At 46.6% G+C, this 18,322-nt stretch overlaps 1 protein-coding gene across 3 annotated transcripts in view; it reads right to left on the reverse strand.

The window, feature by feature from the left end:
* Nucleotides 1–18,322, reverse strand: part of Wdr59 (WD repeat domain 59) — a 69,773-nt gene that overhangs the window by 42,367 nt on the left and 9,084 nt on the right. For 2 of the 3 annotated variants that reach the window (XM_057754074.1, XM_057754073.1), the window contains exons 3-10: nt 15,880–16,015; nt 13,811–13,896; nt 11,781–11,861; nt 9,389–9,426; nt 7,899–7,987; nt 6,679–6,795; nt 4,821–4,898; nt 2,200–2,356 (exon numbers count right to left, since the gene is read on the reverse strand). In XM_057754074.1, the coding sequence (XP_057610057.1) occupies nt 2,200–2,356; nt 4,821–4,898; nt 6,679–6,795; nt 7,899–7,987; nt 9,389–9,426; nt 11,781–11,861; nt 13,811–13,896; nt 15,880–16,015 (782 nt within the window). The remainder of the gene's footprint in view (nt 1–2,199; nt 2,357–4,820; nt 4,899–6,678; nt 6,796–7,898; nt 7,988–9,388; nt 9,427–11,780; nt 11,862–13,810; nt 13,897–15,879; nt 16,016–18,322) is intronic. The other variant, XM_057754075.1, reaches the window with a different exon arrangement.

Raw genomic sequence — 18,322 nt, forward strand, 5'->3', positions numbered from 1 at the left:
TGAGAGTGACTCATCCATTCATTCATTCATTCATTCATTCACTTACTCACTCACTCAGTCATGCGTATGTGTATACAGCCCACAAATAGCTACCTAACATCTCAGCCTACGGCAGATACCCGCCTAGGCCCCAGAGCAGTAGCATGAAAAAATCATCTATCTTTATAGAGCTCAAGGTCCCAGTGGTGGGAAAAGACCCGCAAATAAACAGGTGATAAAATACTGGTGGTGATGAGAAGCGAGATTAACACCGGAGAAGAGGCCAGAGGCTGATGAGAGCTCTTTTCAGCTAGGACTCCCTGGGGAAGTCCCATGAGAGCAGAAACAGAAATGAAGTGAAATAATAATTGGCAAATTAGCAGACAGAGAGGGATGCTAAGACCTAATGTCACCGAGACTTCCGCCTCTGCAAATGTGCGCCCAAGGAACTGGGAGGGGGGGACTCGTCTGCAAATGTGAACTGTTTTCTGCGCATCAGTGCATCTCAGAGCTCAGAGCAGTTCTATAAAGTAAATAATCAGCCTGTCAACCCTTTTAATTGGCTGAATCATACTCTTTAGACATTGGGTCTGGTCAAAGGGATGACTCAAGTTAAGGGCGCTTCATGAAACAGCGTACAAAAGATGAGGATAACCATCTACAGTCTCCTTCATGGCCATCTTCAGACAACACAGAATGCAGAAAATAGTTCACTCAGTTCCCTCATTTCATAGCTGAGGACACTGAGACAGCAGACAGCATGATGTACAAGGTAGCAGAAGTGGGCTTTGGCCAGGGCAAGTTCTCTTCTCCAACAGTCCCCTCTCTACGTCACCACTCCAACCCAGATGTCACCCAGACGTCCTGGCACATCTGACAAGAAAGCAACCTTTCTGAGTCACCACGCTCACCCGTGCTCTGGCCTGACGTTCACACGCTGTTCACACGCCCTGGCTTGGAGGAAAGGCGCACTAAGTGCCTTATACTCAGCCCCTTTACCTGCGCCTTCCATGCCACGCCCACACACTCCCAAGGGGCCTTGCTCTCCCACTGACTTCCTTTCTTGCATCTTCTTCCTGCTTTCCCCAACTGCCCATCCCACTCCTCATCTGGGAAGCAACAAGCACAGTCCCTACCTGCTCACTTCCGTTACCTAGGGATCTGGCTTCTGGCCTCAGTCCACTTTGGAGTTCTTCCTTACCCATCAAGCAGCTTCCTCTGTGCTCCATCAAATGTCTTATCTCACCTGCATGCTGGTCCTTCAGCTACACCCAACCCCGGTGACCACGGCTTCTTTCCTGGGCCCTCTTCACCCTTAGCTACCACATCCTGGTCCCTCCCCACAGGGAAAACCAAAGCCAAACTGTAAGGTGGTCCAATAAAAACTAACTGAGGGGAAATGGTGGTAAAAATATGCCAGAGCAATATTAGGTCACGAAGAAGGTCAAATTTAAAAAACACTTAGGATAATTAAGTTATGGAAGGTTCAAACAACAGTCAAATCTAAATTAGCTTTAGGAATTCACAAATTGATAGTGAAAGACAGGGGCGTAGTTCAGTAGCAAGTGTAAGGTTATAGGTTTGATCTCCAGCACTAATAAATAAACAAATATGCAAACAAATAGACAAAAAGAAGGAAGGGAGGAAGAGAAGGAATGCAGGAGGAAAATTGCTACTAGTTTGTTGGTTCTGTCAGACTGACCTCGAACTCAGAGATCCACCTGCCTCTGCCTCCCAAGCCCTAGGAATAACAGCGTGAGCCACCCTGCCCTTCCCATTATTGCAACCCTTTAATATAGTCCCTCATGTTGGAGTGACCCTCCCAATATAAAATTATTTTGATGCTACTTCATGTAATTTTGCTACTGTTATGAATCATAATATAAAGATCTGATATGCAAACCCCAAAGGGGTCATGACCTACATGAGGATTGCTGCTGAAGTCTTCGGCCCTTGAAAGGATTCAACAACAAACTCCTCTCAACCTCTTACTGGAGCAGATCTCTTCCAAGTAGAAGAAATTAGAATGGAGGTTGGAGAAGAGAACTAGGGAGACAGAGAAGGCTACACACTCCCTTTATCCACCTGTAACTAAACGCAGCCCTCCCTGACCACTGGCTCCTAGAGCCAGCCCTGTTCTGCTACCTCCTCACTATCCCAAATGACTGCTATAGCTGTCCACAAGCGCTCAGAAGACAAGCCCGCCACCTTCTCACTCACCTTCCTTTTGTCTCCTCCACTGGAACTCTAGCACCACATCATCGTGTCCCACAAAGGTGTGAACTGGAGTGTTCAAATCAAAAACATTCCATAGGAGCAGGCTGTTTTCCCTCCGCAGCTGGGGAACCATCACCGTCACTAAGCCGTTGCTGAAAGGCTACAGCCAAGAAGGGGGAAGCTGTTATTTTTCCGTGGAGAATCAGACAAAACTAAAGCTGGATTCTTCCTATCTAAAATAAACTACACAATGGACATGGCATGGCGGCTCACGCCTGTAATACTAACACTGAGGAAGCAGAAACAGAAGGATTGTGGCTAGCCTGGTCTAGTTATCAAATTCCAGGCCAGCCCAACCCAGCCATGGCTACATAGGAAGAACCTATCTTTTTCGCTTTTTGCTTTTTTCAAGACAGGGTTTCTCTGTGTAGCCTGGCTGTCCTGAAACTCTGTAGACTAGAGTGGCCTCAAACTCAGAGATCTACCTGCCTCTGCCTCCCAAGTGACAGGAGTAAAGGCGTGCACCATAACCACCAGGCTAAGAACCTATCTTTAATTTTAAAAATCTATATAAGTTCAAACGCATTTAGAGAAATACCATAAGCTGTCTTCCACATATATAGCCCTCTGTCTGGTAATGGAATGGAACACAGCAAATGGGAAATAAGGCTGAGCCAAATGTTTAGACAATGTGGGAGCCAAAGTTATCTTGTAAGTTTTAATTACCGTGCCTAGGAGATCTCAAAACAAAAAGGCCTCTAACCTGTACGTAAGCCCTTTGCCCAAGGACAGGTAATTCCTAAGATGCTAGAGGCTGCTGTCCATAGATAACGACAAGCCACGTGTTTTCACTTCCCTAAACAAGTTTGGTTGACACAACTTCACCGGATATGCTTGATCATCCACAGGCAGGAAGTATGTCAGGATGTCGCTTGCCCCCAATTGGACGAAGGCAGGAAGTACGTAGCCTTATAGGTTTACCTTTCTAAGCACCTGACCAAAGGAGCTCATGGCCATTTTCTGGGAACCCTGAATAGACCTTGCCAGAGTCCATCATCCTGGCCAGGATTTACTTAAAGCTTCCTTCAAATTTGGCTCAAAATTGGGTCTTATTCTTGCCCAGTGGGATTAACAATAACTCTGAAAATTCTACAGCATGCAAACACCTCTTTCTGTTCCATGTCCTAACTACTGTTCAGGAGATCCTCCTCAGGAATGAGTGTGCAAGGCTCACTGGGAAAACCTGCAAGCAGCCAGGTCAGGACGCCATCTACATGAAGCGCCACTGTCTCGGTGTGACACTGACCCAAAGGAAAACTTAGCAACCTCAGGACTGCTGTTCACCTTAGCAACACTCTGTCTGTAGGGGAGTTGAGAACCCATTTGGCTTACAGCCAGACTCTGCTATTTAAGGAAAAAAGCATTGTTACACAAGAGCACACTTATTTATCTCCTCTCCTCCCAACAATTCTCCCCAACTTTCATGTTTCTTTTTTAAAGCAAGCATGAACCCAGAGATGTCAGCACCTAAGAACAGCGTCTCACTTCTCGGCAAGTGATCCCAGATGCAAAAACAGCATAATGTCCAATTATCTTCTTTGCTCCACAGTGTCCCACGGTGACAGACTAATGCATAAATGCAGCTTTGTTCATCCCCACGCTTGCTTTCAAAGTGACATTAAAGGAAATACACTTATCTCTGACTCACAGCTATCAATGTGGCCCTGGGAAAAAGGGTGGAGGAGGACAGCAGCCTATTTGTAGTGTTCTGTGATTTACAAGGCACATTCATGTGCATTACCTCAAGTGGAAGGCAGACTGTGGTATTTCCAGTGCCACAGGATTGTCCACTTTAGAATGGCGACTATTATGGCAATAATGAAAGTGGGGGCAGGGCTGGAGCAGACAGCAGCCATTACAGGGAACACACCCAACATCCACAGCAGGAAGCTCACAACCTCCTGTAACTCCAGCTCCAAGGGATCGGATGCCCTCTTTTAACCTCTGCGGGTACCTGTACTCCCACGGCACACACACACATGAACAGAAACAACATCTTGGAGCTAGAGTGATGGTTAAGCAATCAGAAACAGTTAGTTCTCTTCCAGAGAACCCAAGTTCTGTTCCCAGCACCCATATTGGCTGACTCATAACTTCCTGTAACCCCAGCTCTCTTCTGGCCTCTATGGGCACATACATGCACATGGCACATACTTACACAGACATACACACACAGAGACACAAACCCTTAAAAAGAATTTAAGGACAGAGTGAAAAGTGTCCTTCAACTCCACAAATCACTGCTTAAACAACCAACTGTTCCAGGACCACAAAAGCATTAAATGGTAGGGTTGGGCCCCAAATCCTCTGAATCTAAAGCCAGTGTTCACCGGCTTCCCCTCACCCCACCCCCCTTCTCCTTCCTACCCTGTTGAACTACCCTTGGTGAATAAGTATCTTCACGAGCTTGCTTCTCTGGGAACACGCAGATAGTCTTCCAAAGGTAAGTGCCTAACACCATGACTACATTCACCACACTTCAAACCAAGACAAAGGGAGAAAGCAGCCTCACAAAGAAAGCAAGAAAATGCACACTTCAGACAAGAGGTGGGGAGCTCACTCACCGTGTATCTGGCTTTCCAGACAGGCACCTGGCAAGGGAGAATATTGAGGTATTTCCGAGGCTGGCGGTAATCCCAGAACTACAAGAAAATTTGTGAAATAAATGCCATTTAAAAAAACTCCACTTCTGAGGTAAGCGTGGCCTCAAACTCACTGCTCTTCGTCCTCCAATCAGTTCCACCCCATAGCATGTCCTGTCAGACACACGTCTATCAACATTACAGCAGGATTTCTAGATCGACTGCCTATTAAATAACCACTACAGTTCAAAGGTGAAAATAACAGGTTTCAATCCCGCTAGTTTTACATCTAAAAGGAATTTAACAGGTAACACGCCCTGACAACTTACTGCTTCCAGACAGACATTTAAAACTTTTTCACCTCACCCAGTCTTTACAGCTAACATGACAGGACGTTCCTATTCTTTTTTTCAAATGCACAATGAGTTAAGTTTCTGTTTCCTGAATTTGGGAGATTAGGGACAGAAACCTACAAAACCTAAAATAAAACAAACAAGTAACTGTGACACAGAGGCAGGGGATTGACAAACATCCAGACAGAGGTACTTTGAATCCTCACATAGAGTCGCTTGAACTCAAATTTAGCTAACCAAACCAGAAAGGTTAGAGCTATAGAAATCTAATAAAACATTATAATAATGATCATTGTATGCTAAACCAACTTCTGTGGCCAAGTCCTGACCTGCAGGGATAGAGACTTTGTAATGATTCAGCCACACAGCATGGCTGACACTTCCGAGTTCTAGGGCCATATGCACGTGCGGCAAGCCCTCAGACAGAAATGCCCAATGCCCCCGGGGGATCTTAAAGGACCCTGCTTGTGACCCATGTGAGGCAAGGTTGCAACACCTACATCTGACACAACTGCGTGAGTCCTTGTGTGCATGCATGAGCTCCGTCATCTGTGTATGACATAACCATGTCATCTCCCTGTGTGCATGCGCTAGGCAGCCCTTAAAAGCTGGATGCGCCATCTTCAAGCTCTCTCTCTCTGTACACCAACCTCACCAGGCCTGCACACAGCCCCCCCAATAAACTCCTGAGCAGGTTTGCTGCATGTTCCGTGTTTCCTTCTCACTCGCACCAGGTAACTCCAGATTTGCATACAGAAGGAAGGGTAGAACAGAGAGACCCTGCCCTGCATGGCTGATGCCACAGCTAAAGAAAACAAAGGGCAGCCGGGCGGTGGTGGCGCACGCCTTTAATCCCAGCACTCGGGAGGCAGAGGCAGGTGGATCTCTGTGAGTTCAAGGCCAGCCTGGTCTACAAGAGCCAGTTCCAGGACAGGAACCAAAAACTACGGAGAAACCCTGTCTCGAAAAAAAAAAAAAGAAAACAGGGGAAACACTGTCTCTAAGAAAAATCAAAAACGACAGAGCTCCTCAATCTTGAGCAGGTCTTAAGTTAGGGAACATTAGCCAAAGTCTATCCTAGCAATGCTAATGTCTGAGGTCACGCTTTCACAGATACGACAATCACATGAGGAACGGATGGCTTGCACCATCAACAGACAAACTAGAATCTCGGTGGCTTTAGATCGTGTGGGCTTCTAATCCTTGACTTTATCTCTGCGCATACATCTGGCTTCTTCTCAGCTTCCTCTTAGATAAACCTTTCTGTCTCTGCCTTTCAGAGGAAAAGAAAATCTGCACAAGTTAAGAAGCTCACCAGTCAGCCACCACACTATCACTTCTGCTGGTCAGAAGGCCCCAGGGAGCACATGTACCGTGAAGCACGTGCAGCATACCAGCAAACTGCATGCTTCCTGCCAGAGTGCTAGCACGCATTCCTGATGCCTCCCACACGCAGCTCCTCCAAGACTCCAGTGGGGACCACTCACCTTGACAGAGTTATCTTGACTGGAGGTGGCGAGAATGTGCTCGCTGTCTGGGTGCCAGTCCAGGCCATGGATCTTGGAGAGGTGGGCTGCTAGATACTCCACTGCTGTACTGGGTTTCTACAACACAGCGACACTGGGTTTGCTGCTTTTGAAAGAGCTCATTGAATGTCTACCATAGAATAGCTGCTGGGTGCTGAGGGGACTCTGGACACTGCCAGGACAGTTACGGCCTCTACCCTTCATAAGCTCTCTTTGTTTAGACCAAATAAGGCCAATAACAACAGAAGACTTACCCTGAGCTCTTCCACACGCCCCGGGAGTGAGCCTGTCAGTCTCATCTCTCCCCACTCCAGCCTGACGCATAATTTTAATACGAGATTCAGGTAGTGGTTGTTTGTCATCTTTCAGAGGGGACCATTTCTGTTCCCCCTCCTAACACAAGAGGAGGTACTGTGACAGTCAAACGGACCCAACCTCAACAGTGAGGGTAAGAGCGTATGTCTTCTAGTGACTGAGCACTGAGAGCCCCCAAAACCTCCATGTGCACACATACATCCTCCCACCCGACACACAATTTAAAATGTTAAGAAATTTATTAAAAATCTCCTTCTTGGGCTGGAGAGATGGCTCAGTGATTAAGAGCACTGACTGCTCTTCCAGAGGTCCTGAGTTCAATTCCCAGCAACCACATGGTGGTTCACAACCATCTGTAAGGAGACCTGGTGCCCTCTTCTGGCATGCGGGTGAACATGGAGGCGACAGCACCCATGTGCAGGCAGAGGCAAGAGCCCTGAGTTCCAGGTTAGCCTGGTCTATATAGTCCTGGCCTACACAGTAAGTTCCAAGTATGGTGGGGGTACACAGTGAGACCCTGTCTCAAAAAAAAAAACAAAAAACACAAAGACATACAAGAAAGGCCAGGAAAGCTTGAGGAGTGACAATGGCTTACCTAACGTGCTAACAGGGAGCAGTAAATTGAGGCTCTGTCTTAGGTCAGGCCAAGTTTATTGTATTAATCACTGATTACAATGCCTTACTTTTCTACAGCAATTCGGATAAGAAGCTAATGTCACTTGGTTACAATGACAACTTGTCATGCCCCATAGGATTCTTTACTCTATTGAGACAAGTCCTGGGACTCGATAACACCCTCTCCACGCCCTCTAGGAGAAACTAAATACCAACTACGGGAGAGAGGTCACAGGGAACAGGCCACTCACCCGCTTATCCCATATCCGTACGTCACCATCATGGCTGGTGGCAAGGTAGTTAGCGTTTTTCTTATTCCATTTGACCTGGGAGGCACCAGCTGCAAAGAAAAAACAGAGGCACAGGAAGAATGCCGCTGCCCTCACGGCTTCCTGAGGCAGAGTGGAGCGTCCAGGGGAGCTGGGTAATGAGCTCTGATGCCATGAGCAGAGTCCTTCCAGCTTCTCTGACTGCACCGCTCCGCCAGGACAGATGAAAAGTATTGCAAATAAGTGAGTTAACACATGGGAACAAGATCACAGGGGAGGATCACAGTCACCTATGGAGGAGACAGTCTCTAAGGGAAAAGCCACAGGGGACTCTGAGCACAGTCAGCGGGGACAATGAGCTGCTTACAGTAGCAAGAATGGAGTAGTTTGGTTGGCAACAAACAGACTTGTCACAAAAATCTGACTCCCGAATAACAACTCTCACTCTGACCCCTGCCCACTCTATTTTCTCAGAGTTGTTTTGCATAACAGTCTTAGGGGAACACTAACTCAAGCTTTAGAATTGGCCCCAGTTTGGGCAGCACACCACCCCCACTTTTTTTTCTTTTGGTTTTTTGAAACAGGGTTTCTCTGTGTATCAGTTTTGACTGTCCTAGAACTCCCTCTGTAGACCAGGCTGGCCTCAAACTCAGAGATCCGTCTGCCTCAGCCTCCGGAGTACTGGGATTAAAGGCGTGCTCCAGCACCACCTGGCTGTTTTTTTTAATTTTTGAGGCAAGATCTCACTATGTAGCCCTGGCTGGCTAGGAACTTGTTATGTAGGACAGGCTGGCAGCTATGTCTGCCTCTTTGTATCACCACAGCCAGCCCTACGCATCCCTCTTGACTCTCATCATGCCCTTAGCAGTTAGTTTTAGCCACTGCCACTGTGCTCATGAGATCAGGGTGACATGAACTGGCCTGGAGCTCACCAATAAGCCCCAAGGATCCTTCTGTCTCTGTCTCCCTAGATCTGGGATTATAATCACACACCACCATACCAGGCTTATCTTATATGAGTTCTGGGGATCAAAGATTGGATGGTAAGAATGTTACCAACTGAGCCATCTCTTTAGCCCTCAATAGGTTCTTTGTGTGTGTGTGTGTGTGAGAGAGAGAGAGAGAGAGAGAGAGAGAGAGAGAGAGAGAGAGAGAATATACAGGATACATAATAAAATATTTGAAGAAATAATGCAATATACAGATTTTGCTTCAAAATAATCACAAAGGGAATGAGGGTGAGACAGGATTGGATATCGGATGACAACTGTTGAAGCTAATGGTGAGAACAAAGCCGCAGATAACCTAGGATCAGGGTCAGGGTTAGGACTCAGCCCAAAGCAAGTGTCTTGGAGAGTGGGACTTAGTCTTACAGGCAGTCACGATGGAGCATGGGCTGTGAATAGTCAGAGTTGTGAGCAGGATGAGCAGGAGGGGACCAAGAAAGCCAAGCCAGGGGTGTGCACACTTACCTACAGCTGACAGGGCAACAGTAGGTTTTCTTGTGTCTCTGAAACAGACAAACAGAAGCCAATGCCTGACTCATTGTATACCAGCAGCCAAACACTGCCATTCACCCTTTATGTGCATTTCTTCACTCTCCTCTAGGAGAATTTAGAATTAACATTGTTTGAGGACCTTTGAAAAAAGTATAAAGAGCCAGGTGGTGGTGGTGTACACCGTTAGTCCCAGCACTCGGGAGGCAGAGACAGGCGGATTTCTGTGAGTTCTAGGCCAGCCTGGTCTGAAGAGTGAGTTCTAGGACATTCAGGACTACACAGAGAAACTCTGTTAAAGAAGACTCAGAATCCCTTGCTGTCGTCATGATTCCTAGCTGCAACAAGGCAACAGTCGGTACTCAAAACTGCTACAGGAGCTGCATCTACCTCAGTGCTAAAGTACTCACCTTGCATGGGAAAGGCAGAGATGAGTCTCCAGTAGAAAGGAAAAAAAGAAAAGAAAATGCCAGGCATAGCAGCACATACTTATAACCTCCGTACCCAAAGGCTGAGGCAAGAGGATTGTAAACTCAAGGCTAGCCTGGTCTACACAGAAAAACCCTGTCTCAAAAAAACTGGAGAAAAAAAAAGACACGGCATTCCTTCGTTGGTTATTTAAGTCGCGCCTGAATGGGGGTGGGGGGTAGTTAGGTCCTAAAACATTTGGCAACAAGAAAAAATTTTTGAACAGTCAGTGACCAAAAAAATTAATTCAAAATCAAACACAGAACGAATCTAAGGTGTTTTGATTTCATACCTGTTTTATAAACCTGTGAACCCCAGGGTTGCATGAAAATTTCTTAGGTGAAAAGGGTATGTCAATTCGGGAAGTTTAAGAAACTCTAAATAGTAAGCCTCCTCAGCCCTAGGGAGTACCTGGTTCCCTCAGGTGTCCTCTGTGGAGAAAGTTACCCCTGACTTTGTAGTTAACTGCTGTACTTCTTCGTATCTGTGATAATTATTCCTCACTAAAACCATGATGACATAAACCACAAAATCTGTCACCCTAACCATTTTTGTGTCTGCTGCTAAACTGTGCTAAGTACATCTATATCCTTCTGTCACTTGTCTCCAAAGCGCCGTCATGCAGATCCAAACTTCACACATTCAACTCTCCATCCCCTCCAGCACTTGGAACTGTGCACTTGACTCTGGCCAACTGCAGTTGCACGTAGCAGACTTTCTTTGGGCCGCCAACCAGCTCCCAAATTATGATGTGGAGACTTATTAGTTACGAATGTTTGTCCTTAGCTTAGGCTCACTTCTTGCTGGCTCCTATAACTTAACCTCTTGAGTGCTGGGATTAAAGGTGTGCACTACTACGCTTGGCTAATTCGGTGTCTTTAAATGAAGAAAATACTTGTTGTCTGTACATGAGGGGTATTCCCCATCTTGCCCCTTGGTTCCCTGAGGACTTTCCATTTGCTGAAGAGCTCTCCTCTTCACTTCTGGATTCTTCTCAGGTGCTGCTCTTAGACCCAAAGTCTCTAGGGGCTGGTCTGCAGGGAAGGTGGCTGTATTTGATCAGGCCAGACACACACACCTTACTGCCCCAGAACACTTTTGCTGGTCTGACAGGCCTGTTTTCCTTCCATCTCTGTCTTGTCATCTGTCAACACTCCCTGTTTACTGGCAGGGTAAAACAACTCCAAGTTATTGCCACGAGGGAGGCAGTGACCTGGGTGCCAAGGGGGCTGTGTCTACAGACAGCCCCCTTGGAATGGCCAGCTCTAATCATCAGCAAAAGCAGTCCTGTTCCTAGACAAGCCAGACCTCAGGCTGGAAGCTCCTTTAACCCTACTTTAGGAACTGTAACCCTGTGAAGAGGCCATTAGCCCCTCTTTGACAGCAGGGAACAGAAGCCTCACAAGGAGCCAGTAAGAGCTAAGCAGATGTCTTAGCAACTCATGACTGCACTTCAGCAGACCAGCTCGACTTGCAAATGCCAGCATCTGCGCTGCTTTGCCACAGGGATTCGCCTGGCCTCGGAGGACTGCTTTGCAGAACCCTGACAAGCCGAAGAGCTGGGGAATTCAGGCTGCTGGGGGCAGCCATCAGCTGTGACTGTATACTCTGCTTCCAGGCCCTCAGTGGGACACAGCTAAGGAAAGAGTTTCCCACCAGAGACTGATGCTCCCAAGGAAGACTAGGCTCTATAGTGGTACCCAGGGAGGCCAGGCCTGCTCTCCACAGCCTTCCAGATCTGCCTGTCTCCATCCCTGGTGACTCTTCTCTTACCTCTTACTTTATCTACTCTCAGATCCTGGTCTCAGGATCTAATACAGGAATCAAACTAAGACACTTAACCTCTAACAGTTTCCCACTGTCCCCCAGCTAAGTGGCCACGCCTCCTCGCTGATCTTACTTGATATCCCAGATGTAGATGTAGGTGTCCACAGAGCTGGTGACCAGGAGATCTGGCTCAAACACTGCCCAGTCCAGGTCACTGACAGAGACAAAATAAACAGAACAGAAAGGCAGAGCTTCAGTGTCTGGTTCCAAAGCACTAACAAATCCATCTCTAGTGGCTTCGCAGGGTGCTGCCTAACATGGCTCGGGGCAAGGCACTAAAGGCCTTTGCAGATGAACAAGAGCTAACTGAGCTCAGAAGGAAACTCAGGTCCTGCCCCTCAGAATTGCCAGCCATAATCCTGCCTGCTCCCGAGAAGAAATGGGGCCTTTCAACTTACAACATGCGCAGCTGGGGAGCTGCGTTCCTGCCACCCACCTCCTGGCCGCCTGGCTAGCTCATGCCCCAAAATAACGACACACAAACTGTATTCTTTTAAACACTGCCTGGCCCATTTCTTTTTTTTTTTTTTTTTTTTTTTAGTTTTTCGAGACAGGGTTTCTCTGTGGCTTTGGAGCCTGTCCTGGAACTAGCTCTTGTAGACCAGGCTGGTCTCAAACTCACAGAGATCCGCCTGCCTCTGCCTCCCGAGTGCTGGGATTAAAGGCGTGCGCCACCATCGCCCAGCTGCCTGGCCCATTTCTATTAATGTGTGTAGCACCGAGGTGCGCTTACTGGGAAGATTCTAGCCTACGTCCATCCTGGGTCGGAGCTTCATCGCATCTGCCCCAGAGAGGAGAGGAAAGAGCTCACTTCCTCTTTCTCCCAGCATTCTGTTCTGTTTACTCCACCCACCTATGTTCTAACCTATGAGGGCCAAGCAGTTTCTTTATTAATTAACCAATGACCTTCCTCCATCACAGCTGCAGATGACACAGAGCTGCAGTGAGGTTTTGCTGGGCCTGCCCTTTAGCTCAGAGAAGCACAACTTTTCCTTTTCTTCTCTCTCTCTCTTTCATTTTTCAAGACAGGGTTTCTCTGTATAACAGCCCGGGCTGTCCTAGAACTCACTCTGTAGACCAGGCTGGCCTTGAACTCAGAAATCTTACTGCCTCTGCCTCTCGAGTGCTGGGATTAAAGGCCTGCATGCCATCATACCAGCTCCTTCTAGCTCTTTCTAGACATGCTTCCCCTAACACTTTTTACCTAAAGATCCTGTCCTCACTGCAGGTGCCTACCCTCCATGCAGGCTTAATTCAAACAGCATGGCCTTTTCTCTTTCTCTTCTCCTTCTTCTTCCAGGCAGCGCTGAGATCTATAGCTTGCCACCCTGGAGTTTTCTTTTAATCGCTAATAAATTAAATTGTCTTTAATCTTCAAAAACAACAGCAAACAAGACATAAGCTCCTTCCCTCTAACAAACAAAATGTACAGGAGCCTGAGTCTTCCTCTCTCTGCTCTCTGAATAAACAGACAAAACAAAGAAGAAACAAAGTTATCTCTACATTATCAACCACGGGAGCCTTGGGTAAACCCTCTTAAGCAGGGGCAAACTTCTTACCTCCTGCCCGACGCCTTCAGTCCTAGAAAAGGCTGTACTCTCTGCACACACAAGTACCTAAACTTTCCTGTCACTTTCAGGTCATTTTCCCGTCCCTATGCTCCCTGCTACTACTCTCCAGAAAAAGGAAATAGTGACCCAGAGGCTCAAGGAACACTCTGGAAAGCCCCACATGGGAGGAAACAAGACAGGAGTTCCGTGAGACAATCAGTGGCTGCTGCCTGGTGTACCCTTGCACTCCTCACCACTAAGGACCCTGAATGGGAGATTCTGTTATATAACAACTTTTTCCTTAAGCAACAATCAGCCCTGACCCTGTACTTTGGACTGGCTGTAGCCAAGTCTTCTGGGATTCAGGTTATACTTCCTAAATGTTAACAGGCTGTTTTCTAGATCACTGGCAGCACTGTGCCGTGAAGACTGAGGCCCTGTTGGCGACTCAGGGTGAATACAAGCCAGCAGGCCAAGCATGGAAAAAGGAATGCATCTTCATGGCACCCATCAAAGTGAGACAGGCCAAGAAGCTGCCCAGGGCAATGCCTACCTGATTACTCGAGTGTGGCCTTGTAACGTTGTACCAACTTCCCCACTGCCATCTTTCCACTTATAAAGATCAACCCGCTGATTACTCTGAAAAGAAGCAAGAGTGAGAAGACAGTGAGCGGCACAGCGCACAAGTGGACAGAAGTTCTCGCCTCTATCGCCTAACATAAAGAGGTGATAAAGAAGGCAGCTCGTGGGCAGAGATCCTACAGGGTAAACAAAACAAACGGACAGAAACGTCCAGTGAGTGCTGTGGAGACAGCTCAGTCAGTAACGTGGTTGCCACATAAACATAGGGACCCGAATTCGATGCCCGAAACCCACATCAAAAGCTGGGTGCAGAATCTCTGTGCTGGGGAAGTGGGAGAAGAGAATCCCTGGGGGTTAGCGGCCACTCAGTCTAGCCAAATTAGTGAGCTCCTGGCTCAGTGAGAGACCCTGTCTCTAAAATTAAGGTGGAAAATGATCAAGAAAAACATTCACACTGACCTCTGGCCTCCACACGTATGTACACACACATGCAATCATACACATACACGCACACACAAACACATATCCACATGTACATACACAAATAATAATCATAAAGGGCCAGGTATGGACATCTACAGTTGCTCTAGAGCACAGTTCTCAACCTGTGGACTTAGAGCACAGTTCTCAACCTGTGGGCTGTGACCCCTTTGGGGTCAATGACCCTTTCGCAGGGTCGCCTAAGACCATCGGAAAACAGACGTTTACGTTACAGTTCATAAAAGTAGCAAAATTACAGTTATGAAGTAGCAACAAAAATAACTTTTGGCCGGGGGTCACCACAACATGAGGAACTGAACTAAGGGTCGCAGCGTTAGAAAGGTTGGGAACCACTGCTCTAGAGAAAATGGTGACAAAGAATCAGGAGAAAGATGCCAGAGATGACACAGCCCAAAATCTTCTGAGGTGTGATAAGATTCTCAGAAAAGAGAAAGAAGTTGGGTGTAAACCCTGGGGAACTGACATATAAACAGGCACCCGAAGTCTGCAGAGGTTAATCAATCTAATAAACTCCATAGGGAAGGAATTCCACCCTTGGAACAGAGAAGGCATTTCTGTTTTAGTTTATTTTATTTTTGACTGTCTATGTGTGGGAGGGGTGCACTCCAGAGGCCCCTGGAGCTAGAGTTACAAACAGCCAAGGTGGGTGACGGGAACTGAACTTAGGTATTGCTCGTAACTGCTGAAGCAACTTTCCAGCTGATGGATGAGGTGTCTGAGCCCTCTGACAGCACAGAAGGCTAGCTCCAGACCAGCTCACGCGCCTCTCCTTAGAGCACCTTTCTGGGCATCCGCCATGCAGCCCCTGGCTAGTCATGCTGTCACTAAGGAACGTAACTCCCTACACAGAAATGAAAGCACCTACCTGCTTCCCCTTTAAAAAATCTGAATTCAAGCCGGGCGGTGGTGGCGCACGCCTTTAATCCCAGCACTTGGGAGGCAGAGGCAGGCGGATCTCTGTGAGTTCGAGACCAGCCTGGTTTACAAGAGCTAGTTCCAGGACAGGCTCCAAAACCACAGAGAAACCCTGTCTCGAAAAACCAAAAAAAAAAAAAAAAAAAAAAAAATCTGAATTCAGTCCCTAGAAATAAATACAAAGGCTACACAGACTAGGGGCCAGCAAATCAATTATGCACACACACAAATACATGTAAAACACACAATAACTTGTCTCATCTTTCAGAAGCAGGCAAATCTCTTTTTTAAGATTTATTTATTTTTATTAAATGAGTTTGGGTGTTTGCCTTCACGTATATCTGTGTAGTGTGTGCGTGCCTGGTGCCCATGGAGACTGGATGAGGGCGTCAGATCTTCTAGAACTCAAGTCATGGCAGTTATGGTTATGAGCCACCATGTAAGTACTGGGAATCAAACCCAGGTCCTCTGGAAGATCATCTATCCACTGACCTTAAGCATTGAGCCGTTCGCCAGCCCCACAAACCTCTATTTTTTTAAACTGAGCAATGAAGACTACTTCTCTATACAGGACAAAGACCTGCAGCCCTCAATGACACATTTAAAAGATGACAATGAACTCACCGACGCTGCAAAATAATGTGCGAAGCTGTCATGAGGGTTCCACTGCACAGCTCCAATGTCCCATTTGCTCTGGCGGGAGATTTTGCGGTGACCTTCAAAAGGGGCATCTAGATTGACGATGTACAGGAATCTTCGGCTAGAACAACATCAACATTGTAGCAATACAGCAACATAGCAGCATGCACGTCACGACAGAGAAGCACATCTTGCGTTGCGTGCAGCTTGTAAGCACGGCTCTGACACTCTCAGATACACGTAGCAACTATCTACTCTGAAAGGCATACAAATGACAAGTGTCCCCAAGCTGAGGATTAAGCAAAGGGGAACAGTACCCCTGCTAGAGCTACTGTTGTATTTGGCCTTCCCTACCCATGTCCACCCGTGAGAGTGCGTCTGCTGTCTGCTCCCTCTGTGTTCAGCTCCAGCCTGCTCCTCTCCCAGCCTTTCCCAAAGACCCAGTTCCAGGGTAAGCCCACTGCAGGGTCTACATTTCAACTATGTTTCCTCTACAAGAAGGCTACCAAATGTTAAGGCTCTTGTCTCAATTCACCTGCATATCTGGAAACTAAACCATAGCTAAAATATCTTTTTAGGTCCATTATCACCAGGCACAGAGCTTTATGTGGAATGAATGTGTTAAACACACTTATCACTGGGCCAAACTCTTGCAGAAAAATCTCAGATTCCTCTGCAAGTCTACTACTCAGAAACAAAACCAGATCTACCAGGAAGAGAACTAATGACCCAAGAAAAAGGAGTAACAATTAAAGTAGCATAGTAAGGCTGTCATAGTGCATTTAAAGTGTCAATCAATATAAAGAATCTGAAAAATAAGAATGCTGTGTACTCATTTTAAGAAAGAAAGAAATGACTGGCTGTGAATTGACATCCCTGAAGCAATCTGGCATTGATTTTAATTGGAGAACATGCTAAGACTCTGGGTATCAATGAGGATTAATAAGCCCAAGGAAAAAAGATTAACAGTCCCTGTTTGGAAAATAACTGAAAATTCTTCTAGAGAGTAGCAGCGATTGAAGAGGGGTGGTAGTTAAGGGGGAAGAAGGGTAATCCAGGGAAGACAGAATCTCACAGATCTTCTGGAACGTCTAAGGAAGTTAAAGCAGAACGAAGACCAGAAGCAAAGAAAGCACTTGCCCTTGCAAGAGGAAGGATGGTGTCTTCCCATCAGAAGGAAAAAGAGTACAGACAAGCTTTCTCATGAGCTGTGCATCACTGGGGAGCTAACAGTGCAGACCAACGGAGAACAGCAGGAAGGGGTCTTTAGGACAGACACCAGTGACTAAACATGTATTTATCTTCATTCCCCAACCCCCTGCGAAAATATAGTTTTAAAAAAAGAGAGAAATGAAAGCATATGGACAAATGGCAACTGATCATGAATAATAACTACAGACAATAAGCCAAGAGCTAAAGCCAGCAAGTGTCTCAGAATCGATCTGACTTGAGGTGCAGGATCTGAGGGCACCTTCTCTAGGCAAAGAGGAGTAAGGCTGGAAGGCAAAAGCAGAACCAACAAACAAAACTAGAATGCCTGAAAGCATGTAAATAGCTATTCTAGTCATTCTTTACTCTTTTTTTATCCAAATTTTTTTTGGGGGGGGAGTGTGCAGTTGTGCCCACAACTGGAGGCCAGGAAAAGAACACCCCTTTCTAACACCCTCTGTCTAGACCTTTGAGGCGTCATGTTTTAAACAGTAATTCAAGTCTTTGAAATTCAAGTTCTTGAAAATTAAAACAGTTGAAAATTAAGAAAATCTAACAGAGGGCCAGAGAGACGGGGCAGTAGCTAAGAGCACTGGTGTCCCACAGAAGACACGGGTTCAGTTCCCAACACCCACGTGATGGCTCACAACTAACTGTCTGTAACTGCAGCTTTGGAGAATCTGACGCCCAGTTATGGACTGAGGGCACCAGGCACATGCATGGTGCATATACATAAATTCAGGAAAATCATACACATAATTTTTTTCACCGTAAAACTCCACTCACTGCTCGTCCAGAAGATCCAGGTTTATTTCCCAACACCTACATTAGGCGACTCACAACCACCTATAACTCTAGTTCTAGGGGATTAAATGACCTCTGGCTGCTGTGAGCATCCACACATACCATGCATATAAATTCATGTAGGTGCACGCACACACAAATAAATAATAAAGAAATATATCTCAAAAGAAAATTTAAATGAAGAATTGGAAGTGATCATTGAAAACTCTTAGAAGAAAAAAGAAAAGAAAAAGGCCAGGGACTGGGAGAGATGGCTCAGGTTAAGAGGATTGGCTGTTCTTCTAGAGCTCCTGAGTTCAATTCCCAGCACCCACACAGTGACTCACAACCATCTATAGTAAGATCTGGTGCCCTCTTCTGGTGCACAAGCATACATGCAGGCAGAACACAGTATACACAGTAAATAAGTAAATCT

The sequence above is a fragment of the Chionomys nivalis genome, chromosome 21 (genome assembly GCF_950005125.1).
Source record: "Chionomys nivalis chromosome 21, mChiNiv1.1, whole genome shotgun sequence".
Lineage (NCBI taxonomy): Eukaryota > Metazoa > Chordata > Mammalia > Rodentia > Cricetidae > Chionomys > Chionomys nivalis.